Genomic DNA, 27,110 nt, shown 5'->3' with positions numbered 1-27,110 from the left:
GATTATCCTTCTTGGACTACAATAAAGAACCATCGCATATCTTAACAGAAGAGTATTAGTCACAGCAGAATAACTAAAAGGTCCAGCAAACTAAGAGAATGAAGACTTCTATGCATTAAGAACTTGTTTTCTGATACAGCAGCTAGTTTAAGCCAATAATAGAGCAACTTCACCTCTTTGGAGGTCATTCAATTCTAAAACATCTACATTGTTACAGATTGAGAACCAGACAATTAAAAAAAAAAAAAATACTGTAGCAAGGATACACTACTAGGTGACAGGGTCTGGAACAGGGAACCCCCTCCAGAACAGTAACAGATTATAGTAGGGTAAAGAGCAAACTTATTTTGAGGAACCTCACTATCATAGCAGGTTATTTCATCACAAAGAACTGCCAAAAGCTAACAGCATCCAGAGTTACAGACTTAATATATACAGGCTGTGCAGTCTTGACTGCACAGAGAATACGAATTTGTGCACAAGAACAAAAACCTAAAAGTTCAACTGCAAACTAATACTCATTGTTACCTATTAAACTAGCCTGCCTATTTGTGTCATGGTGGGTCAATATTGTTCTAGCGCTCGTGTTCATCAGCACATATTCGAGTCATGCTATAGCTAAAATAGCTTCAATTTCTATTCCCATTTCCCAACAACTATTTATCTGAATTTTCAGACGGCCTGAAACAGCTTTACTTCAACACTCATACAGGCGCTTTAAAAAAAACAAAAGGAAAAAAATATTACCCTAAAACAGGTATAACTCTTGAAAAGTGCTTCAACATTCCAAACTGTGGTTAGAACAGTGTTTCAGGTGTGCTTGGTTTTTCTTTTTAAACCTGTTTTACTTTACTTTTTCAACCTCTAAACGTTTCCTGATGGAGGCACTGACCCCGAACTAGGCTCTTTAGTTACATTTTTCAGATTCTTTACAAGTAGCCCATGCACCCACAACCCATGGATTACAAGAACTGAAAGCCATTGGTCTAGACTGAGTATACAGTCTCAGCCCACCATTTTGCTAAACCTTAAAACCAAGCTTTGATTCAAAAAGTAGAAACATACCATCACATGTAAAAGTTACTGGCTGCTGGAATCCTTTAATTTCTATAGAAACCTTGATACTGGCACTCTCTCCATTTATATTTCTTTGCAGCATGATTGGACTCAGCACAAAACCTGGATTTGTTTGTTGATTACCATAAGGAAACTTGGTCCTCAATCTGTAAGCAGAAAAGGTTTATGAAATACTGCAGTGGATAAACATACGATTAAAGGAAAAAGAATATGGCAATAACCGCAAGTCAGAGAACAGTAGAGAGTGCTTTTTGCTCTTTACCTAAACCGTATGCACAACAACATTCAGTTTTTCTACTCTCAACAGAACATTGTCTGCAATAATTATACGAATATCTGTTAGAGAGGGGGGAAAAAAAGCTACCTTATAATTAAGCAGAAAACCCCAGGACTTCCACATAGCTTAAAATATTCAATAGGTCAAAGCTTACAGGACATACTCAGCTTCTGCAGGAGCTAAGCCCTAAAGTAGTTTCTAGAAAAAGCTATTCCGTGGCATCTGCCTAAAACTGAGTTAAAACAAACGTGTAATTTCATGTATAAAAGACCATAAAACCCTCATACGTTTGAATTTTTGGAAGTCCAACTTGATTTTGAAATAAGGTGCTATTCAGAAGTTAGTTAAGCTGTGAAAGTTAAGAAAGAGGGATAAATTAAGAGGAATGTTTTCCTTCAGGATAAAAGTATCATAAAGCACATTCACCTACTAATGAATAGACGGTGCTTTTTGATAGCCGCTTTTTACGTACTGCTGTTTAACACAAAAAAAAATTCTAAAATTCTGTCAAAATTAAAGCACTATTATAGAAGATTAAGAATAGAAATAAACTATAATGACCGATCCTTTATTTCCATTATCTTGGTTCCTGATCATAGCAGGAATAAAAAAAAATTGTAATAAAAACTGTCTCTAGCAAGAGTTGTCCAGTCATAACTCCATCAGCATTTTAACACAACAAGCCTTTTATGAGAGCTTTGTCTCAATATTTTTGTTCAGTAATAAGTTCCACAAGTTTATATTGTGTAAGAATTTTCTCATTGGTTTTATGGAGTTTGCTTTTCAGTCATAAACATTCCTGTTTTTTGAATTTGGTTGTTAAATAACTAACTTTTAAAAGATCTATTTCCTCCACTACTTCTTGGACCTTTACCTCCTACTCTATTTTTAAAATGGCTAATCCCAAAATTTTTAACATAGAAATTCATATTTAAGTTACAGTAGCACCTGATAATATTAATTGATAGGCGTCAGACAAGGTAAGAAAGAGTAAAATGTTGTTCTTGGGTGGGCGGAAGGCTAGATTACTAGTTTGTGTGCTCTGTGAAGAAGAATGCAAGAGAAATTCAAGTTGTGGCAGCAAGAAAAAAAACAGAAGAAACTTCCTAGGTTATCAAGTTTCATCTGTGATATTGCAGTATAAAAAACTACAATATGATCTTTAAGAAATTGGTCACTACCTGGGCAAAGCAGAAACAAGTTTGGGGGTTCTTGTCTTTTTTTTTTTTTTTTTGGTCTCTTTTTTATCTCTGTTTTTACAGAGTTCCAGTTGCAGAGGAAATAAAAGTGAGGGCATTTAAGGTTTAGGAAAACATCTGAGTGACAGGATTTGTTGGGTTTCATCAATTAAGAGAGAGAGACTTGGATTTCTTTCAAAAGAAATTACATTAAAAAAATACAGAAGAAAGATGCAGAAAAGTATTATGAGAGGAAAAGTAAAGAAAGTAAGTATTACAAAAACAAGCAAGAAAAAAGAACAAGAGGAAAGTATGTGACTATAGAAAGTAAAAGGATCAAAAGAATAAAGAGGAGACACGGTCATACAAAGAACTTACTAGTGAATACCTTAATTTTGTTGTAGTCCTGGAAAGCAAGACAAGAACAGGAAAAACTGGGATAAGCTGTGGCAAAGGGAAAAGGAGACATACTGAAGCCTGCCTATTCAGGCAAAAAAGCTTAGGACAGGCCCTGTCACCTTACTGAATTTCTGATTGATCTTACCAAGACAAGAATAAAGTTATTTAATCATTTTATTACTTCTGAAAAGCTAATTTGCATTTAACGATTCCTTACTTCATAATTGCTTGAGAAAAAGCTGACAGTTCTTGATTCTGCCCTTCAATTTCTTGGAGAAGTGTGTTTTCTGTCAGCATGCCAGTGGTCCCATTGTCTTTCTGCAACTCAAAGATAAAACAGTATTTGAATAGTTACAAACACACTCCTACAGCCTGTAAAACCATGTGTGGTAGACTTTCAGAAGCCTAATGTTTATTATTAGTTTTGGGTACACTTTTATAAGCAGATAAGGTATACATCATTGCCAACTCGAAAAGCAGAAAGATTCACTGAACCAAAGACTGCTTTCTAGGAGACAACTAAGTTGCAAGCATAAGTTTCAACTCTCAGAGAGCTATTACATCGGGCATTTGACTAGATTTTACTGAACCAGAGGAAGAAAAGAGACAAGTCTTTTTTCCTCAACTTCTGCCATGAAAACTTCAATACGGAGTCACAGACAGAACTACTACACATCAGTTCTGCCTATGACTATCCTTTCCTACAAGGCAGGGAAAGATAAATTGTACACTGGTAGGAAGCAGCATTTGGAACAGTAAGCTCAGAATTAGTCCTGTAGTATCAGATCTATGCTATTTTAATCCCTTAAGCCACATAAACTTCTCCCCAACTACTCCCCCAAACATACACTGCACACTCTGCAGCATATCCAATCCAATAACAGCTACTGAAAGAAAATTACAGTTTAACACAACAAAATCCGTAACAAACAGGTTTAAAAAAGGAAGGGGAACCCACAAACAATGAAGCAGTAACAGCTTTCAACCCAGATCAGTTTCTGATCCAATTCACAATACAGCCATACAAACGCTAGCATAAGCAAGAAGAAGAAAGCAGCTAGCATCATCAGCTGGGCTGAGGTAGAACTAAACCTTCAGGAGTCCAACAGCCACAAGTAGACTGGAGCATTCATGAAACTACAGCCAGATACTCTCTAGTGTAAGGTGATCTTGAAGGGTCTGGTCATATCCGGCCTGGGGTCCTTTTGCACTCAGAAGATGCGGCCTTCAGCACACTAGTGTGGTAAGTTTCCGATCAGTTACATTTTACATCTGGAGCTTTTACAATGGTTATAGAAACCTTTAACTCATCCAGAAGTCTAGAAGAGAACAGTCTGAACTACAGCTGTTCCGAAAATCATTGCAATTATTTATTCATCGTAAAAGTAGTGAATAATTACTTAACTAGTACATGGGTTATTTATTATTCACTGACTAAATGAGCTGAGCATTTCATGTCATTAGAGTATATCAGAGAAGATGATCAAATTAGACAACAGCATAGGAAAGGTCAAATCTGGAACACATGCAAAGCTAAAGACTGTCATGACTTCTTTCTTCCAATATATTTTTTCACCTCAAATTAACACGTTTCAGCAGCATAGCATAAACTTGGAACGAATCATATACCCAACCCATTTTTGTCATCTGAACTGCTTTAAACCTAGTTATTTCAGCCAAGCTATTAATTTTATGAACATTGATCAGTTGGAAGGGATAAATTCCATATAACTGGGGTATAGAACAGGAAGAACTGGGGTTCTACCCCTATAGAACTGGGGTATAGAACAGGTATAGAACAGGAAGCCATGAGTGCAAGAAGCTGTAATGCCACAAAGCCTGGAAGGAAATTCAAGAGCAGGTCTCATACCCTAAATTTAAAAGGTTCCCTCCATTCTGACATATCAGACAAGTTGTTTCACATAAAAATATTTCTGGCCAAGTACATGTGACCTACTGACAAGCCTGTGCGATTGTTTCTAGTATGTACATTCCTTAAACAATTACACAAAACAAAGAAAAAAAATCACATACAAGGAAACAGGAAGTTAGCATAACAAGTGAAAGGCAAACACCCTCAATTTAAGATTCAACTGAGTGCATGTCAGCACTCAACACAAAAACAGACTATTTCCACATCAAGAAGCTAGCTATACAAGTGTTATACTTTCTCTCTCGAGAGTAAGAACTCTTCTGTAAGAAGCTAAGCAATACTACAACTAACTACCAAAGCACTTTGCAACTCTAACCAGAGAGTAAGGAAGCTGCACAATGGGATTGCTTAAAGCAAAGTCACACCAGTGACGCAACGCTGCCATTTCTATGCCACAACATGACATTGTAAAATTATTTATGACAAAAGTTACATGTTAGTTTGCTGACACTTGAGAGAAGTTTAAGAAAATAGAAGGCAGTTGTCCACAGGGAAGTTTAGCTACAGCTAACCATCAGTTCTAACGTAATGAGTAAAAAGTTATTTTGGTAGGATTAAAAAATAAAACAAAAAAGCTTATTTGGCTATCTGCATTTGACCTCAGGGTTCCATTTGGATAAGGAGAGAAATTACAGATATGCATTGCTAGAATTTATGTCCTAATGGGTAATTAAGTACATTTCATACCTACTTGCTTATTTAGTTGAATTTGAATGCTCATATTCGATAACTTTTTGGAAGATAATTTCAGGAAAGTGAGCTTCGATAAACTAAGAGAACGAACTAAAACTCCCTAGACTGAGATGGTTAGGGTCTTGAGCAACAAGCAGGATTTGAATTTCTTTAACTTCCAGATGGGCAAATCTGAGAGATGCAAAAGCTATCAGTCAAACAGGAAATAACTCGTAAGGCAGGACTTAAAAACTTCAGGCCAAACTAGATAAAGAGCTGTCTGAGAAAAAGGCCTTATATCAGCAGATCTGACAAAAATAGAAGTGATCTGCAAATACAATTAACCTTAACAAACAGAAAAAGGTCAGTGAACTACCAAAAGTCCAGTGAAATTAGATCCCACAAGTATATAAAGCCAAACGACTCTTTTCAGCTCTGTGAAGAGAAAAGGGAGAGAAGACAGCATCTAAAGTAGGACAAAAATTATCACTTGGCCTCTGCTTTCGAAAGGAACAACAAACACAAAAGTAGTTTAGAGTGAATAACGAATACACACATCTTCATCAAATATGAAGCAAAACTCAATGCCTTCTATTGATTCAAGGGATTAAATGTTGTATGATAGAATCAAAATATACGACTGGAAATTTGTAAGTGCAGTTCTTAGTTTATAGAGAGGCAGGAAGATAATGAGGTGACTCAGGGAAAAAGTTATCCAGCTTAGTTAGGACAGGCTACTTCAGAGTACTTTTTGTGGAACATGCATTCCTGGAAATAAATGGGGTAAAATACAAAGAATTGCCAAAGGTAGAGGGTAAATAACACCTTCATAAATACTTGAAGGAAAATTATTTAAACTAGAAAACAAAGTAGCAGCACAGGGTGGGCAATAGATACAGCAAAAGCAACAGATCATGTTGAAAGGGCACGCTGGTCTGAAAGACTCATCTTCTTATCAATTTACTGGTTTCTTTAACAACTTAGCACAAGAAGCAGAAACAACCTGAAGATACTTCACAATTTTATATCCTCTAACTTATTGCTCCAGTTTAGTCTGTATGATTAAGCAGAAGCTAGTCAACTACAGGCTAGAGGAACACAGGTGGAAAGAAAGTCTCAGACCTGCAATTAGGGATTCACTGAAAGAATCTTTGCTATAAACTAAGCACCTGTTTGAAACAGATGGTGGCTGAAAAAGACCCAGTTCTATCAACTGAGTACAGGATCAATACACGCTAATGTGATGCCAATATGTAAAATAAACGCAACAAAAACGTATCAAGCATGATGTTCCTAACACGTGGAGGGTTTATTAGTGCCACTGCATAAGGCACATGGTACACTGTGGTACACCTACACATGGTACACCTTCAAAAAGCATTCTATGTGCAGAGAGCGTCTCCTGAGGCGACAGGACAGAGGAGCTCTCAGAAGAGGAGACAGAGCTTGCAATGAAGGTTGACAGAAAGTCAGCATCTCTCCAGTGTGAACAGCAGGATGGAACAGCAAGTATTTAAGATAAAGTACCATTCTGGCAAGAAGAACATTTGTGAAGAACTGGTTATGAATGTATTGCGCTGAAAATCAGATGACTAATTCTGAAGACAGAGTCTGGAACTGGAGGAGAAAAAGGCTGGTCTCTGGAACAGGAGAAAAAACTGTTAGAGGCAGAGCTCGAGTATTTTATGAACTGGAAAACATGTGGTCTGCAAATAGCACGGGACTGGACCTAATGAATAGGAAGGACCCTTTTAAATGCTGCATTCTTGAAAGAACCCTGGCATTTATAAGTGAATACGTTTCATTTAGCAACAGTCAGTCAAATATTACTTTCTATGAACAACACCCGAGAAGCATAATCTAGCTGTTCCAGCTGATGGTTACGTTACAATAAACCAAACATCACAGGAAGACCGACATAATTGTCATTTATCCAGTGATGAAGTGAAGAAACAAACTGCCAAAGACCTCAAGTTTACCTGGATCTCTAAATGAAAAATAGGAGACTATGTGAACTCACATATCAAAGCTTAACCGCTGGGGGAAAATAAAAGCCTTCATTAAATAAGTTTAAAAATTTGATCCTTTAAAAATAGAGGTAAAGGCTTTTTGGCTTCAGGGGTTTTTTCGTCCTTCTTCCCCACTAGCCTTCTACTAGACTTTTGCCAGAATACTGACAACTAGCCCAGAACAACAGGAAATACTCGAAATGAACAGACAGAAATTTCACCTCAATGGAAATTTAAACAGCCCTTTAAACTAAAGCCTAGTAAATATTCCCTTCTCCAGAAAAAAAACTGGCCCTGGGGTGGGGCAAAGGATTAAGCAGCAATTTGAAAAAAATGTCCTTGCTTGATAATAGTTGGTTTTATGGCTATACCTAACCTGTTAAAAACACCTAGGAAAAACAATACACAAGAACATTCAAAACAGCTGCAATCCTAAGTCTGTAAGGCAAACAAATCTTTCACGCTTCTCCCTCCCCGGCCAAAGTTTCTAAAAAAGTGATTTTTTTCCTGCCATCATCATCCTTGCCAGGGTGTAGACATTTCCAGTGAAGGCTTCTCCTTCAGTCTGTATAGTCTCTCTACATAAAAAACACACACAACCCACAAGTATTCATTCACTTTCTAGTGAGGTGCAAACTAAAATTTTAGAAAGTTATTTCTTGTTTTACTATAGACTTATCAGAGAAAGACAACTTTTTTTAAAAAGGTAGAAAAAAAATGAAGAATTTACAATTATTTACTGGACTCTTACTGGAAAAGCGTGTCATAACTAAAGGTTCCGTTGGCATTTTTGTCTGGAAGTTTTTATGAAAGTGACCCTGATCTTAGAGCACGGACCACCCTTTTGCCCTTTCCCCTGCCTGAGGCAGGTAACTTCCTACAAAGGAGATGGTCTTCCCTCTTCCAGGGCAGAAGCATAGGGTTTCTGAACCAGTAGCATCCACCAATACCACCTTCTCGGATGGTACATGCAAGAGTTTCAGTTACAACTCTCCAGCATTTTTGCACAGAAGGAAAGACTTATGCTTACAAAAAAAATTACAGTAGTCCTTTGAAAGCCTGCAAGTGATAGTGGGAGAGAAGAAAATAGCCTTGTCTATCTGACCTTTTTTAATTTTTTTTTTTTTAAACCAGATAAGTTCAAATATATTTTAAAAAGTGAGTTTGAGATAAAGGCTGCTCCAGATGCAACTTCTCTGATGTCTATCGCACCATCTTTTTTATTTGTTAGCATCATATGATTCGCTCATGATTTTAAGTATTTATCAATGCGATTTAAATATTTCATCGCTCTAAAGATTTTTCCATTTCTTTTTTGTAGGGTGTTGAATAACAGCAGTTTCCTCTATAAATCTGGAAAGATTACATAGGCACATTGTGTTCTTTGGTATTTACTTCAGTAGCAGCGTTCAGTTTTCCAAATATCATTAAAATACACATATGCCAATTACTGCCACTTTATTTGGACAATGCCCAAGCTAAGTAATATTCAGCAAACAAATCCAGATCTTAAAGGGTCTTTAAACACTGTGACTAATTTTTATTGTTATATTGTTATTTAAAATACTGATTTACTTACCTCTGTTGTTTGGCCCTGTAACTTCACAAGCTGAGTTGTTCGAATGTTTAAGGACTGGCTCCTTGTAACTGTTGCTCCAGAAGATTTCCCATTAACTTTCCTTTCCAGATGACAACTTACTAACAACTTTTCTTCTAACAGTACAGCATCCCACGGATCTTCCGCAGTCTTACTAGAAGTCATCTCGCCATCATCTTCTGCCTTATACAAAGTCTCCACGCTATCCCTTTTTGGTTTACTTAGCGGATCCAAATCTAGCCAGTCAAATTTACTAATGTCTCTGCAGCTTTCTGAGGCTGGTAGATTAGAAACTGCAGACTTAATAGCAGTCATCTCTAAGTCAGCGCTTGACTTCCCATTTCTCAGAAATTCTGACGTGCTTGCAATTTTGTCAAATACTTTTGCCATTTCTGGTGTAAGTACTGGAGGATATAGGGGTAGGCTTCCTTGTGGATGGAAAGGTGTAGTAGCTGCCAATGGATATGAAATGTACTGTGACTGTCTTGGAAGACCAAAATAAATAGGCTCTGTCGAGCGATAGGAGGACGTACTCGGATGGAATCCATTCTGAAATACACCAGTCTGCTTTGTATAAGAAGCTGAGGGATAAACAGGAGGTAAAGTGCAAGTCACAGGTGCTGGTATTGCAGGCGTCCACTGTCCTCTCCGACCAGCAGGCCCAAGATAAAATTGTGAAGAAACAGAGGGGCTCAAAATGGGAGTTACTGGTAACGTAGGTGCTCTACTAGATTCAAAACTGTCATCCAGCAGCAGTTTCTCTAGTTCAGCATGAGTAAGCTTCTCTATGTCAATGGTACTTAGTTTATCCTCCATTCTCTTGGAATCGGACTCTGGAAACACCATGAGATCACAGTCCTGTTTGTTATTAGTCTGCACTTTTTGTCCAGTGCTGCCTAAAGAAGGAAGGGTTTGTTTATTACCAGCTACACCTCTTTCTTTCTGCAGTTTAGCTAATGCCTCAGCTTCCATCTGCAATGCCTCCTCTTTGTCCACATCTTTTGACCTTGCTGTTGCCAAAGGAGGGGATGAACGCTGTCTAAATCCATCGCTACTGGGTATCTGGGCCATACCGCAAGAGCAGGTGTCCATTTAAAGAATCAAGACTTCCGCTATTCTGATTGTCCACCCTTGCCTTCGTAATAGATTCAGCAGATCTGAAAATGAAATGAAGCGTTAGAAACTTCTAAGACGACAAATCATATGAAGTGAACTACTAAGCCATACACCAACAAATGACAGAGTTGCACATATGTCCTTCAGAAAACAGGGGCATAAAACTAAAAAGAATGATTTTTTTGTCCAAACTTAAGAGAAGCTGCACAATTAAACTAAACACAACTTTTGCATTCTGTAAGACCCATTTATTTTTCTTACCAGTGCTTACCAGTAAGTAAAGTAAATATGTAGAATTTAGTTTCTCTTTGCACAATTAAACCTAAGATCTGGAAAAACTGCATTCAGGTACCTAAGTAATTGCAGATTTGACAGATTCTGCACACTTATCCCATTTTACTCCTCTAATCCTAGTCCTGAAGACCATGCAAATACCTAGCATTGACAAAGCATGTGATCTAGAAGACTTCCAGTTTACTTCAATACATTACAAACTAAAAACCAAACACATCTTTTCGACAAAAAAAAGATCACTGTACTTTTGTCACCTTAACTAGAGAAATAGCATTTATAAAATGCTATTTATTGTACGTGCAAAATACATAAATAACTTAAAGCTGCTGATTAAGTAATTCCTTTAACAGACCCTTAAAGGAAGCATCATTCACTATTATATAAGGGAAGAAACTTTGGAAGGACGCTCTGGGATAAGGTCACCACCAATGAAATGACATCTTACATTACTCCACCTCTCCTTTTTTTAAAGGCATAGAAACAACTAAATGGATCATAACAGAAATTTGCAAGTGATAAAACCTCTCCAAATCACTCACTTTCCCTAAATTTAAAGTAAAATAGGCATTCATACTTTGTATAACATCAATTATGTTTACACTGTTCTAGCAGTCATTTGCTGATATTACCTCCTTGGAGATTTCTTTAAAAGCAGGTCTAAAAAACTCAATCATCTGATTTAGCCTTGACTAAAGGTAATCTGCCTCTTGCAATGAGACCCGGTAACTTTAGACAATATTTTCTGCATGTGTTCAATTAGATGTAATAAGGCACATGCCTGCATACCTCTTTCACGGTCTCCAATCTAGCAGAATTCTCCTAAACATGTCTTTAGAAGCAATTTGGAATACATGTATCCATAGCATCTAAAATTAATTTGCTCAGTTATGCGTTTGTGTATCGCTTTTGTAATTTTTTTAATTGAGTAATGCTCATTATTCCTTATTTTAAGGGTAAAATGCTGGGGTTTGCCTTTTTTTTCTTTTAAATAAGTACTAGCAGTAAAGCTTTGTTAACATGAACCAAGAAATAGAAAGACGTCTGGCAATCTTCTTCAGCTCAAAGCCACTAAGTGGGAGTGGAAATTCATTCAAAATAGAGTTTGTGTTACAGTGGCTTATATAAAAGCAAAAAGCATTTACACACATACTCCTCTAGCAAATATATAAAATCTAACCATGAAGCAATTTTTACTCAGGAGGAATATATAGATTTTTGGTAAGAAACACCAGGAAAAGAAAAACCACCAATACAGAATATTACATGTCTACTAGGACAAAGACTCCCAAAATCTAAATTAATTTCTTATCTTAATGACCAAGGGACGTCTTTATTAGCGATAAATCCTGCTACCTCAAATAGAGGTAATCTCACTGTCTGCTCACACACGTGTTAACATTCTTCTCTACCTGAGCAGAGCTGCAGAATTAATTTTCTTTAAAAATTAAAAAAAAGGGGCTTTCAATTTAAAATTCTATTTATAATCTGTTCTAGCGCTAAACAAGCATACAGTTCATATTATTTGGCAATTCATTCTCAAGAAATACCTTATAGCCATCACAGATCAGTGCACATCAACTCCCTAGAACTCCAGGAAGCAACGATAACACGTCAGACCATTTTCTACATTCCTTGTGAAGTAATGCCTTGACACACAGTAGCTAGAGAGCTTCCTCAAAACAAATGTAATTTTTCAAAATAACTCCCTGTGGCTATTTTACCATTAATTAAAAACAGATTCAAAACATTTGCCTAACATCGAACGATAGATAAGTAAGGAACTAACAAATCTTGCCCACATACCAGAGATGGTAGCAGTTTTATGGGATGACAGCAAAAACTAATGAAATAAGACACCAGGAGCGTACTATGGAAAGTACTAATCATCCAGAAAGGAATTCACAGTAAGATATTTGACACACAAGGAAAACTCCTTAGGAAGGAAAAAAAATTGATGTTCAAAAGCTTCCTCTGTCAGATGGATTCACAGACTGCTACCAATTGAGAAACACCTGAACAGATACTTCAACAATTCAAGTCATGAGTAAGTCTGATGCAAGTCACTTATAGACCTATCAAATTCATACTGGCATTTGAAAAGAGACAGAGGAAGCAAGTATGACAACGTTAACTGACAAGAGATTCTGCAGGTGTAATCACTACACATGAAGTGGTTGAAAACAGAAAATAGAAGAAAAAAACACAGAGAGAATCCCAGTAATGTTTTGAAAGAACAAAGGGCTTTTTAAATTCACTCACGCGCATAGTCAGCAACGAACGTACTAGGTATTTTATTTCTTGAAAAAGCATCAAGTCAGTTTACAAATGTTTACCCCTCCTCTATAACTATTAAAATAATTATTTCCAGGTACCTTAAAATAGATTAGGGAAAAAAAAGATTCTTCAGCTGTGTAACAGCCTGTACATCAATTATGACTGGCATTATATGGTTTATTGCTTTTCCTAACACCTTGATTTTTTTTCCTTTTAGATAGTTAGTCTCTACTCAGTGCATGAACTGTTTATTTGTTAGAGATGCTTTGAAAGCCAGATAACCCATCTAAATAAGCATATAAACAGATTGTTCTTTATAAAAAATTACATGTTAACAGCAGCTGATTTTAAAGTCAAAAATACTTTAACAATCAATACACTTATTATTTCTATTTCAAATCGGAAGAATTCCTTTTAAGTGCTGCAGATGCATCTGTTGAGAAATGTAAATAAAAAATGGTTGTTCTTAAATTTATTTACAGACATGTGAACTTTATAAGCCTCTGAATATAAATTTGAGTGTTTTAGTCCTTCATAAGCCTAAAAGCCCATTTAAAAAAAAATACTCTTAGGCTTAAATTGGAAGCTTTTCAATAATATGTACGTAAGTAGTCCTGAAAGGTTAGTGTTTCAGCTATAGTTCTATTATCTTTCCACCAAAACTTAATAGCTTCTTTAGCCCAGTCATTTTATCAAAATTAGAAAATGCCTTCTTAAAGAAGAGATTAAAACAGTTAACTGAAAAACTGAATCCACTTCAGCTCATTTCTAAACAATCTTCCAAAACACAAAACAGAACATCCCAATTTATCTAAAGATATGGTTTTAAATTGACCGTGAACTCTGAACCAGCACTCCTTTTTGTTTTGTTCAAGTCAGCCAGGCTAGCTTCTAAACAATACCCAAGCAGTGACACCTAGACCAGTAACTGCACCTCTTAACTTTGATTATAAGGATCCATTTACATCCAAAAATTACAATTTCATGGCATAATGCCTCTGATTTTGAAATAGATAAGAACAGTGTATTTCCAGTACTAGAAAAGGAAGCCTCCAGGAATGCTTTAAGGTCTTCCAATATTGGCAACAATTCCATTGAAAATCCAGTCTCAGCAGTTTCCATGCTTATAGAAGTGCTTACAGCTCCTCCATTTACACCAAGTTTCATCCAAAATACTATTTAGAAGACCCACTAGATACGTCATGCTTTGCAACTGTAGAATCTTGATTTTGGATCAATGTTCCAAGAAGGACAACGGACAAAAGTATTAGTCATGGCGTTCTAGGCAGATTTTAACCCAGGTAGCTATTTTCACCTGCAGATCATCTGTTTGCCATAGCCACAAAGTACTCTTCCCCTTCTTGAACCAGTGGTCTGCACCATTAGCCATCGCAAACCAATCTACCAGCAGACATGGACACACATGGATTTCATACAGTATGTCTGCAAGCTTCTCTAGCATATTTGTGCTGCTATGTCCAACACCTTCCCTCAACTTTTGAGCCCAATCACCATTTCGACTAAGTCTGCTACAGGGATAGAAGTCTTAATTATAATCCATTAAGCTTCATAAAAACAAGCAACCCAAGATAGCCAAGAAACTGGGTGTCACCGCTGAAGAAAACAGTAGCATAAGCTCATATTACTGCACGCTACAAATTTATTGCACAAATAATCTTTAGACATGCTTGAATCATGGCAAAAATTCCTTAAACCCTATCAGCTAAAGGCACAAATCCACAGGAAACTTGACATGAGCTTCATCGCATGTAGAACTACTTCTACATCTCAGTATTTTTTTCCCTATTCTGTTCCCAGCTCTCTGACAGCAAAACTCCAAGCTCTGTTCCCACACAGCATTTTCTGGATGTGGGTACCAGAAAAAGCAATAATGAAACTGATGGCATCCCAGGCTGTTTCACTCCAATGCACTTGGCCAGGATTCTTTCCATTCCCTACAGCCAAGCCTATTACCAGCATTGTTTGACAAAGGCAAAGAATTTTGGTTCTGTTGCAATGTTTCTCCTTGCAGAATAACGCTTTCATATCCCCTCCTTCTGCTTGTTTCAGAAGTTCACCTTTAAAAACCTTTTATTGGTTCTTTTGCTTTTCAGTCACCTCTGAAGTTGTGCTTTTCTCCATGTCACCTCTATGCTTTCCATCAACTTCTCTTTTCAAAGGGCACTTGAAATCCCACACGCAATGCAAAATATTCCACACCAAATCAACATTAGCTATGCTACTGTTCCAGGCTTCCCCCCCCCCTTTTTTTTGAAAACAATGTCAGTACCCCAGATATTGATTCCCCAGATGAATAATTTGCCTATTAGTCCATCATTTCAAAAAAAAAAAAAAACATTCTAGAACACCACTTCATAGAATAATTAAGGCTGGAACGGACCTCAGGAGGGTCTCTAGTCCAACCTCCTACTCAAAGTAGGGCCAATTACGAGATCAGACAAGGGTGCTCAGGGCTTTAGCTACGCAGCTCTTGACAGACCTCTGAGGACAGAGACTGCACAACAGCTGTCTACCAAGACCCCCCAGGGTCTTCAGCAGAGCTCCTCCTTTAAAAAGGCTGTTTTTCTTTTAGTAACCTTCTTCTCATGCCTGCCACCATGGCAGCCAAACTCCTAGCTAGCTCTATGGTTGCACAGATCCTTAAGGGATACTGTTTGTTCCTGATTTGTAACAAGGAAACGTTAGCAAAGATGCTCTATCAGTGACAGCACTACTACAGACAAAGTCTTGGCTGTTCATGCAGTACTGGCCTGCTTACAGTGATAATCTACCGCCTCCATCTGTACTAGCACTTCCATTAGTCCATCTGTACTAGCACTTCCATTAGTCCCAATACTAGTGATATTGATCTGAAGGTACAGACAAGGATTTAACAAATTAAATATCCAATTCAATCAAAAATATAAAAAGTCTTTATAAGACAGAGAGGATAAGGAAAAAGAGAGGGAAGAAACGTTTGTACTATCTACTTTGATTATCTGAATAGAGATACCAAACATCTTCAATGTAGTCATTTAACACTCCACACTAAGTATAAAGAGGACAATGGACCTTAGTTTTCTTAAGTTATGCACCTGAAGTAAACCCTACAAATATCCTCCTAATATCATGAATCATCCAATATGCAGCCAAACACAGGAAGGTTATGATGCAAGGTACAATTGCTATTAACAGAGGGAGATGAAAGCAAAACCCACTAGAGATCCTATTCTATTCCTTGATGCTGCAGTAGTGTGCAGTATACACCTTCAACATAATATATCAAAAACATTAACAGCATAGGGAGAGAAGACCATGTCAACACAGCGAGGGATCCAGAGGGATCAGTGTAAGGCATTCTGAATGCCAGTGTAATGCACTGAATGCCAAACACCTGAAAAAAAATGTAAATGTCATGAAATATGCAAATGTGCCTTCTCTCACTACTTAGATTTTTTGATTAAGACGCTCTCAAGTGACAGCTATTTGGAACAAACTAGAGTGATTTCAAATTGTATTCCTTCTACAAAAAAAGTATAGAAGAAAGTAGTATTTTTCTTTTTTTTTTTTTTTTTAATGCAAGCTTTAGGGAAAACATTTTATACTGAATCATTGATAGAGTAAGTGAGGTTTATCATTACAGGTACACTTAGCAAACGTTTCCTCCTTCACTCACTTGCCCAGTCTAGAATCTGCTTCTGCACTCTTCTGCAAAAACTGACATCACAGCCACCTTTCAATGTATAAAAGGGTTCAGTAAGTACTCTGTTAGATGACTGATGTTACTGACAGTTATTGATAAAAACTGAACTCTAGCTCTGGTAAATAATTATACATCATATCCTCCACTTAAAATAGAAGAACATATTTACAATTATTCTTCCATGAAGCAAACAGTTTACATCTGTACGTACTGCTCTTACAAAAAAGAAAAGAAACACCACACAGACACACACACACACTAAAGGCAATCATTCTAAAATAAAAGCAGACAACTTATTTAAATGTTAAGGCTGTACAGGTAAACTTTTACATTTGCCTTTTTAGTGGCAACAAAACGGCCTGAAAGGAAATGATGAGCAACCTTGCCAAGTTTTAGAATCAGGATTACTATTACACTGTAATTAAGAATCAAAAGTTTGCTTAATAAATCAACCAGGAAAAAAGAATCTGTTTTTAATCTGTCTCAAGGCCTCCTTTCTACTGTTGTAAGCAAGTATCTCTATGTTCAGAAGTTCCAAATACAATACATTTAAGAGAATAGGACTCTAAATACTTCTTAATTTATTCAACAAAAGGCTACTTAATCTCAAAGTATTTGTTACTTGACTTCTCCCTGTGCTGACTTTCTCCCACTGCCTTTATCTTCTGGTGCAACTTCCTTCCATTGTCCGTTTATTCTTGTTAGTTTTGCTTCAATTTAAGTTTTTTTCCCCTTCTGAATTTGGTGGCTATTACAGTTCCTTCTTCCTGCAAAGGCAGTAGGTTAAATCCATTTAACCAGCTTCTCTTCTTCCCAGACCAATAAAGAAACTTCTTTCCAGGGCCATTCTAGGCAATAAAGGGTTAGAGGAATGAATGACACCACCGCATTCACCATGGCATTCCAAGCTAACAAAAACAACTAACAAAATACTTCTGTTAGTCTGTTATTTCATTTCTCCCCCCTCCCCACAGTTTCGCCCTCCCTTTTGGTTCCTTCATGCAATATCCATCAGTATGATGCTCTTGAACACAGTTTATAGTCTAAATACGATATCTTTTACAAATATCATAGGATGTTTCTTGAATCTTCAGCTCTACTCAGAAAGAGATTCGCATTAAACAAGCAAGGTCGTTATTTAAAATCCTCACTGCATATCTTTCCTCCCCCCAAATCAGTTTAGCTTCATCACCTTCTCGGACCACATTTGCAATAAAGAATACAATGATTAGGAACTATATCAGAATCTTTCTTTTCTTCAAAGTTCTTCTCTTTTTCAGTGCCTCTTCTTACTACTTCATTCCTTTCTCCTTCACAACAACAGCACACCTGTGTGCGGAAAGTTACTTATCCTAACAAAGACGCAGGGTACACCTGTTCTTTGCACGGTTTTTGGTGCCAAATAACAAACTTGATGGAAGTTGAGAACAGTAAGCGAGTTTACGCGTTGCCGTATATCACGACTAACATCTTAAAAAAAAACCAACAACAACAACAACAGCGGAGGGGGTTAAGCACCGAGCCTGGCAACACCCGGCTTCTCTGGGAGCGCGACCCCGCACAGCAGCGGCGGGAGGTCGGGCCACCCGCCCGAAGCGCCGACGAGAAACCGCATAAAGCGCCTTGAAAACTCGGCGGCCTCTGCGGGGGCAGCGAGGCGCTCCGGACCCCCGCGGCCAGCCCGGCCCGGGCGAGAGCGGAAAGACACCTTCGGAAGGGGGACCGCTAAAAAACACACGCTGCCGCTCAAGAGATCACGCAGCGACCGAGCCGGCTCAGCAACAGCGCTGCCCCGGCGTTGTCTGCAACGCGGCTCACCAACTCGGTCGATCCGCCTGGCCGGACCCGCACGAACCGGGCACCGAAGAGGCGAGGGCGCCTCGGACGGGCCCCGCCGTAGCCCGGCCTGGGGGCTCCCCGGCCGCCCGCGGCGCCCAGCCCAGCCCAGCCCAGCCCAGCCCGCCGGCGGGAGCACGCCCGGGGTCGCGACGCCGCGGCCCGCTGAGGGAAGGCGCTGGGGGGGGGGGTACCGCAGGAAGAGACAGGAGCGGGGGGACTGAGCAGAGCCCCCCGCCCCCACCGCCTACCTCGCAGCGCCGCCGCCACCCCGCGGCAACGGCCATTCCCCTGCCCTGCTGCTGCCGCCGCCGCCGCGAGCACCCACGCCGGGCTCCACGCAGCCCCCTCCCGCCGCTCAACCGCCGCCGCCGCGCGCTCACTTCCGGCCTCGACCCGCGGGGGCGGGGCGAGCGAGGGGCGGGGCGGCGGCGCCCGCATCGCTTGAACCCTGCCCCGGGCGGCGGCGGCGGCAGGAGGAGGGGGGGGGGGGGCGCCGCCTCCCGCCGCCGCGGCGAGGCCCGGCCGGGCGCTGCGGGCCCGGCGGCGGCACCTGCTCTCCGCCCCCCGCCCCCCCCAACCCACGGAGATGGCCGCTGCGGCAGCAGCGCGGCCGTTAACGGCCGCGCAGGAGGTCGAGCCCCACCCGTAACCGTCGCTGGGAGACTGGCGGGGCGCCCCCCCCACCCCACCGCGAGGGCGGAGGCGGCCCCCTCCGTCATTTCCGTCCCTTATCATCCGATGGCGGAAAGTGGCCCGAATTACTGGAAACTGGCACCAAAAAAAAAAAAAAAAAGCGCAAGCCCTGCTGGGCAGCCGGGCTTCCTGCGCGGCCTGCTGCCCGCCGGGCGGGCAACGGCAGCGGCGGGAGGGCGCGGCCGCCCCCTCCGCCGAGCGGGCCCGGGCAGCGGCGGCGGCAAGAAGGCATTTTCGTCGTTTGCTCGTGGAGGACTCCAGCGGTGGAGGAGGTCGCGCCCCAGCAGCGAGCCTTTCGCTTAACGTAACTTCGGGAAGCGCCAGCCCCGTCCGCAGCTCCGAACCCCCGGAAAGTATCGACGCCGCCCGGCAGACAGTAGTGGGGTTCGACCTTCATAACGGCTTCACAACACGACGACGCTTTGAATTTGTTCAGAAGCACTACATGCCGGAGTCTATGCAGAGCTTAGACCATGGGCTTTTCATAAGATCAATTTAAGAGTTGTCTCAGGCATTTAAGGGGAACAGTATGATTTTTAAACCAGATGCAGAAGAATTCCAGAGAGAATAACCTTATATTCCTTCCCCCTCACAGAGTACTACTTACAATAATGGAATGGTTCAGTTTGACTATTGCTGTTTTATCCAATCATTCTGATACACTCAAGATCTGAAAAAGTACAAAAGCAATAATGAAGCACAAAAGACAAGTGTCAGTTTGGACATTACAGTATAAATGGATTAAGAAAAATAAGTTATAAATATTGCTGTCAGTGACATTTTCCATGTGATTCCTTTTATATGCCCCCACCATTTTAGCCTCTAGCCCTTTTCTATAGGATAAATCCTGATCCAGCATTCTTAAAGCCAATGAAAGCCTTGCAGGTGACTTCAACAAGTGCAAAAATCAAGGCTTGGAGGGCTGATACCAAATGCATTCCTATGGAAGGATCACAGGCACAATTCTTCAATTATACAGACAAAAAGCACTACCAAAGTTCTTACTGACTTAACTGACCTAAGCTGTTAAGAAACTTTCAGGTTGCCAGTTAAGAGGAACAATTAATGCTTTCCAATACCACTCCATTATTTACAACCAATAAGCATAAAATTCTGATTCTTGAACATAGAATGGAGTATCAAGAGAGAACAGCTACTTTGCCCTCAAGGTCCAGCTTTCTTTCTAGACAGCAGTCTTAAAAAATACACCTTCTTTTAAAATTGCATTCTAAGTTTTGTCCTGGCTATGTTTCCTGGCCATCTTTAATCGCTCTTTGCTGCTTTTCCTCTCACACTGGGGTCCTATTAAATTGTTCTGAATTCTATCTCCTAGTCACTGAGCACAGGGTTTAGCCCTTGGACAGCCTCTTTTCTTGGTTTCATCCATCAGTTAACAAAAGGAGCATTAATCTGCCCAGCCTAAGAGTCTGCTACCCTATCCAACAGTTTCAACAAGATGCATGACTATTTGATTGACTAACTTCCCTCACAGTAATATTACCTAATATTGACAGTTTATGACTAGGTCAAATATGACTCATAAAAGTTGAGACAAAGATCATTTGATTCATTGTACTTAGTACAGAACTATTTTCATTAGACTATCAAGTCTACCAGTGTTATAACAGTCTTACTGTAAGCAGCTTACGTGACTGTCTTTCAAAATTACTTCCTTATGCTCAGGAAATTTATTAAATTATTAAGCATATATTTGAATAATTTCAGCCCATTATTTTTACTGATTTATTATTGATTATACTCAATCTATTCATTGTTAAATATTTTTAAGGTGCTTTGTTATATAGGTACTGATTTCTTTATATTACACTAAATAAAAATGAATGTTACTTCTTCCTTCGCTTTCACCCCTTACTCTGAAGAGTGGCTCTAAAGCCAGTATTTTTGCCTCCGCTTTCATAGTTTCTCAGTTACATTCACATTAAATATACATGGTGCTTTGTGTGCTCTCTAGAAGCAGAGCCATCCAGCTTTTAGAACTAGCATTTGTGTATAAGACTCCAAGTGGCATTCTCCATAGCCTGGATTTTACTAATACATAGCCAAAATAGTTCTGCTTCTGGACAGATAACTACTTGGCATTAAAAGCCCAACTAGTAGGTAGAATGGTACTATCCCCTAGATGAGTCAATGAAGGGGACAATGACATAGCCTGCAGACTTGCTTATGAATAGATAATTGCAAGTTACACATTCCCACATGAAAACATTACATCAGTTTTAAAGTATTTTTTTCCCATACAGGAAGTAATATACCCACATAAATACAATGCACAACATGCGTCTCTGCAGTCTCACTACCCTGTTACTATATATATATATAGTATCTGTGATACATTGACCAAATACTGTAGTTGCTCTGAGAGTTTTCAGATTTTTGGTAAAGATATATTTTGTAAGAAAAATGTGTAATGTGTTACAGATAGGCAAGCAGTAAAAACCCATAAGACTGTATTAAGTGACATTTTTATTAAAATTTAAACTGTATATTACAGATGAGACCAAATAACATATGCAAAAGTCAAATAAACCTGTGTAACTAACTATACAAATACTGGTATTAACTGGAAGTCTGAAACTGAAGCTGGCAGATGCTTTTTAGAACACAGGATATGAAGCTTGAGGTATGCCAAGCTCAAAAGGACAGCTATATGTAACAAAACAAATGTGTTTTAGTTGCTATAACACAAGGGAAGTAAAAAAAGAAAACCTTAAACTGCCTTAATTTTCTTCTCTACCTAAGATACATTTAGGTAAGCCTTCCAGTTTAACAGATCAATGCCTTAATTGTACTATTGGAATTGCTACTTGCCTTTAATTAATTGGAAGGAATAAACTCACTGTCTACTGTTACAGGGTACTTTCCATGAATGAGAAATTGTTACCAGAGCACATAGATTAAAGGACAAATGTGTTTCCTCTGAAAATAGGAAGACAAAGCATATTGTACCAAGGACACAAACCTCACTACAGATACCAGTACGCACACAGTACAGAAACAAGTAGCAGTCAGATCCTTGACACACTGCTGACTTGCTTGGAGCTGCTAGACCAGCGAACTGAAGATTCAAGACAATGTTGGTTTACTCAACTTGGTTTAATAAAACTCTAAAAGGAATGAATAAAGCTCTGTTGCAGTTTGGTTCCTACTTTGTGCAGTGCATATGTTTTAAAAAATAGTTTCTCAAACATTTGTTCATCAGGGTGGGGACCATAAAACAAAATTCACCCCCATCTTGTGGATATACTCTCCTTGGCACAGGGCACAGAAGGACTTCACCTTGCCTTGGGGAGCAGCTGGGTTGGGGATGAGCTGGGATTTCAGTTGGGGCCTGGGGCACTGCAGGGGCACAGCCCAGCAGGGAGGCAGCTCCTGGATCTGACTAGGCAAGAGCACTGATCCCCAACCAGCCAGTCTCAACATTGCAACCCTAGTGCAATTCAAGAAAACCATCTGCAGCTGTTAATCTCATGTGTGGCCTTCAAAAGCCTTATAGGCTGTAAATTATAAGTACAGACCAGTTTATTTTGCTTGAAAGGAAGCAGCTTAATATGAAATATAATATACTACTTTGAGTTACTCAGACTGCTCACGAAAAGAAAATCATTCACATACATTTAAGATTCCAGTATTCAGCTGACAAATAAAAGATCCATTTATGCTTGAACTGATAGTTCTAATGTTCAAGGTGATTATGTATGTAAAGTGAACAAGTTTTAAGCCTTAATTCTGGAACATCTGGTAATTTATATCAAAATTTTAGCTAGCATTTTTTAGCCTCTCTAAACAATTTTTTCCCTAAAACCAGTAGAGGGAGACAGGTTCTTTTTTACTCCTAAAGAAAGAAAAAAAAAATTACTTCCTCAAAAATTCACCTTCTGGACATTCAATATAATTTCCTAGATTATTCTCACTGAATGCCTCTTCTTGGTAATTTTGGACTTTATTAACAACGCTCACTTTGCTTGCCCTAAGTAGCTATTGCTTACATCTGCAAGTGTCTATTCAACAGTATGTTGCTGTATTTCATTGAGGACTTCTAACAGGTAGAATGAGGATATCAGTGCTAGTATTAGTCTCTGCTTGAATGAAAGCAGAAAATAGGCCATGGTTATGTTTTTATTGTTTCTTTGCTATGCAATAGCTTGCATGTGTTTTCACTACATGTAAAGTCTATAAGCAGCTCAAAATCTACACAATAAGGTTAATTTCAGCTGACTATATTTATACACATATAAGAAAAATACATATTTAAGGCTCAAACAAAGAAAACTCCACCCTATAATCAAAAGGGACTGCCAATAGTTTCAAGTATAAGTAAAATATAAACTTGGGTTAATTTCTCAGGACCCAGGGTCCTGCTTCAGTAAATAAGAAGTTAGGCATTTATTAGAAGCTAAAATACTTCTACAGATCTGGGAACAGTCAGTTAGATGTGCCCCCACAAAATTTAGGCAACATTCTCAAAAAAAACAAAACAAAAAAAGATGTGAGAAAATACACATTGGAAATTCAAGATTCTTCATACTTACCTCCAATGTTTTCAAATAAGTCATGCCCAGAATAGCTATTAGACCAGGAAACTGAAGATTCAAAACAGTGTAACACATTTTACTACTTGTTTTACTGTAAATATCTTATGATAATTTTATCTAGACATAGCATTTAAAGTTTTATCTAGTTTTTCCATATAACTTTTTTATAGTTCATATAAACAGAGAAGCAATTATATGAAAGTTTATTTGGATAGCAATGAAAGTGTTCCACTATACAGAATGCACAATTCCTATAATGTGAAGGCTTTAATTAAAAATGAAGCTTCTGAACATTCCTAAATGGAGTAGAAGTGGAAAAGTTAGAAAATGCATGTAGAAGCTTTGTCAGTGCTACAATATACTAAGGATGTACCGTGGGATAGTGGGTAGCCTATAGTATGCCTCAGCAAGGACTGTTAATATAAGAATGATGCCAGAAGAACCTGAGGAATTGTGGACAACAGGATGCACACCTGGAAATAGTAATCATTCCTTGGGTAAAGGTCATTGAGATAATTGGGAAAGCTTCTAGCAAGTTAGGTATTTAAAGTCCCAGTCACAGAGAGTCATACTTAATCAGACACCCAAAGATGGAGGATGATAAAACATCATAGTTACTAGAGTACTTGCCTGGATTATCCTGTGTCAAAGAATAAGTAAAAATAATAATTAGAAATAAATAACAGCAGCAGGAGCAAGACACTTCCAAGGTGATCTCCTTGCAGGACACCCCCTGAGGCAGGCTGCTGAAAAAAAGGTTACAGGGCCTTCTACTAGCTGCCCAGATTCCTGCAGCACCATGCAAGAGCCACATTCTCACCAGCAAAGCCTGGCATGTCCATTCTGGTATGAGCTAATCACATGAAGGTTCTTGTAGTAATCCTATAGTAACTGCTAACACAATTTCATTTCAGAGTTTTTCCTCAAGCATTGCAAGTCAAAGAAAATATTCTGCTATGGAAAAAAAATAAAGTCAACGTTGTGCCCTGCATTTGTTTGCAATTGCATGTGATATGATAATTTCTTCCCAGCAGTATACACTGCAAATTCACTGTGGTACTTTTCATGTCCCTGTCCAAGTCTAATGCTGTCCTGGGTTTGGCCCTCAGCCCCTGTATTTTTGGGTACAATTTTTGTAGTTTTCACAGAGTAAGTTAAGTGCACAGTACGTTTACTGCAAAACATTTGTAGAACTATTTTTCAGGCTGGGGGCAATGATTCAGATTTTATCTAATGAATGTTCTGGAAACAGCAGAATTTAAACTACCTGAAATCCTTGCCAAGATGCTTTAATTGGTTAAAAAAGTGTCTTATACTAAATGACAGTTATATAAGACTAGAGTACTGGCACATTATTCAGAAGCATTTGTAGCCTGCCTTTGCCGTTTACCTTCATAAGCAGAAATACAGCCATGCATCTGAGGGACAAAACTGAGTGTTGCTGTAATCAAGATGACCTCTGTTTCATTGAAGAAAAAACAAACTTTCTCACGCTTGACTGCAGCGGTCAGCCTGCAACAGAAAAGAAGCAAACAGTATTACTACACATTGCAACTCACCTAACAACTTAGGCTAGAGCTCATGCATGCGTGGGAGGAAATAATTAGTGTGTGCTCATGTATGCACCTGCACATTGAGAAGCTTCAAGAAGTAAGTCTACTAAACTGCATACTGCATGATTCGGGCCTTATTATGAACACTGTCCTCATGGATATGCCTTATCCATCAGAATAATCCTGCTGAATACACAGGAATTCTGTCAGGACCAGGAGAAATACAGCACTTACCCTAATTAAGGGCAGCACCTAGGCAGCATTAAAGCATTTGCAAACCTAGTAAGAGTATTAAAAAAAAACTTATAACTCATTTTCTAAATATAAATGTAATAGGCATGGTAATAGGCATCTGCTTGAGAAATACACTCAAGAGAATACCTGAAAGATACGGAAAATATGGATACAGGAATGGCACTTCAATAGTGTGACAGGACAATTCCACCCACGGTTATGAAAAATTAGGTATTCTACTAAGTCCTGCATTTTGCAGTGCAGCAAGCATTGAAGTTTACATTCGTGTGTGGTCAAAGCATAGAGTAGACTGGCGACTCTTTAAAACGTTTTAACAGAAAAAAAATCTTTAGCTATCTCATTTCAACTAAATCCCAGATCTTCCAGGAAAAAAATTACATTGCATGTGCGTCACTCAAATATTACCTCCACTACAGTACTGCATAGTCCTTTAGAAGAGCAGTTTTTTTCACCCAAGACAGGAATCACACCATAGTTCTTCACCCAGCATTAAGCAGGATCTTGATTCTCTATTTAAATCAATGGATGTTTTGTTCCGGCTGCATTGAAAACATAGCCCAAAAAGAACAAAGTCATCTTGGCTTTATTTCACTAAAAAAATCAATGGATGAATCCAACTGCAACATTTTGGCACCCTTCAAAGGTACCCGGCTGAATCCTTGACCTGTGAAAGGCTATGTGTCAAAGTACCAAACTAATCTAAAGCTAGGTCCTCCAGCTGTTTGTTCATATTCTGTTAGTGAGCTCATTTTGTTCCTCCTAGTATCATGTCATTGAAAACAAATCCAACTCTAGCCTGCTTATCAGGTTACGTAGAAGAATGCCTATCTCCTATCTGACATTAAAAACCTTGAAAAATCCGTAAGGTTTAAGTTAGGAACAAACAGTAAGCCACAATTTTTCTTTAAAGGGAAAAAGTCCTCAAGAGATTTAAAATCTGAGAAAAAAATGAATATGCTAGCTTTATAAAATGGCTCTACCATTCACTGAAGTACTACAAATTTAGTTCCTGCCTACTTTACTTGCCACAAAAAGAAAGACTACAATTGATAGTTTTAACAGACAGAAGCAGACCTTTTTGAATTGTGGAAAATATAAGAAACATCAGCTGTCATCTTCCTAGGTTTTTTAGAGAATTCCCTAGATGTCTTTGAGTGTATATACAGTGAATTCTTACAGCTTTCATTAAGGGACAAAAATATAGGTTTGAAATGGATTTTTTTCCCCCCATTTTTCTTGAAGTTATTGCTAGCACAAATCCTAGAGTTTGGAATAGTCAGGCTAAAATCCTGTTCTCAATTACACCAATTCCACGGGCCTAAGCTTTTCTCATACCAATTTCATTAGTTCTGCAATCACTATACAGTTTTCTAGGAAAAAAAGCCTAACAGATGTAGAGAGCTTATGCTGAAAGCATTTACACAATCCTCCTTTATCTGATTTTAGTGGAAATTAAACTTTACTCATTTCCTATTTGCACCTAAATTAACAGGGTTGATCTCACAGATATCTAAAACGTTCCCTGGGAGTTTGGAATTGGTTAGATGCAGTCTCAAAAGTTATGTTACAGTCAGAAGAAAAAAGAGAGGGTACACAAAGCAAAAAGCTGAAACTGTCTGTTTCTGTGACAGTACGCAGCATAATGTAACCTGTTAAGGCTCCCCCAACCTCTCACTGCAGGGGATTTG

General features: G+C 38.9%; 1 protein-coding gene across 4 annotated transcripts in view; it reads right to left on the bottom strand.

Moving 5' to 3' along the window:
* PIK3C2A (phosphatidylinositol-4-phosphate 3-kinase catalytic subunit type 2 alpha) overlaps window positions 1-27,110 on the bottom strand; it is a 62,730-nt gene extending 35,620 nt beyond the window's left edge. Inside the window, exons 1-5 of one of the 4 annotated variants that reach the window (XM_068944912.1) lie at window positions 25,828-27,110; window positions 25,005-25,126; window positions 9,125-10,299; window positions 3,149-3,255; window positions 1,066-1,223 (exon numbers count right to left, since the gene is read on the bottom strand). In XM_068944912.1, coding sequence (XP_068801013.1) covers window positions 1,066-1,223; window positions 3,149-3,255; window positions 9,125-10,234 — 1,375 coding nt within the window. In that variant the 5' untranslated portion in view covers window positions 10,235-10,299; window positions 25,005-25,126; window positions 25,828-27,110. Of the gene's footprint in view, window positions 1-1,065; window positions 1,224-3,148; window positions 3,256-9,124; window positions 10,300-18,616; window positions 18,749-19,668; window positions 23,750-25,004; window positions 25,127-25,827 lie in introns of those variants that run through there. The other 3 variants (XM_068944910.1, XM_068944911.1, XM_068944914.1) reach the window with 3 other exon arrangements.

This window comes from Struthio camelus, chromosome 5 (genome assembly GCF_040807025.1).
Source record: "Struthio camelus isolate bStrCam1 chromosome 5, bStrCam1.hap1, whole genome shotgun sequence".
NCBI classification, from domain to species: Eukaryota; Metazoa; Chordata; class Aves; order Struthioniformes; family Struthionidae; genus Struthio; species Struthio camelus.
Note: the sequence above shows the minus strand (reverse complement) of the source record. Positions and strands in the feature narration are given on the sequence as shown.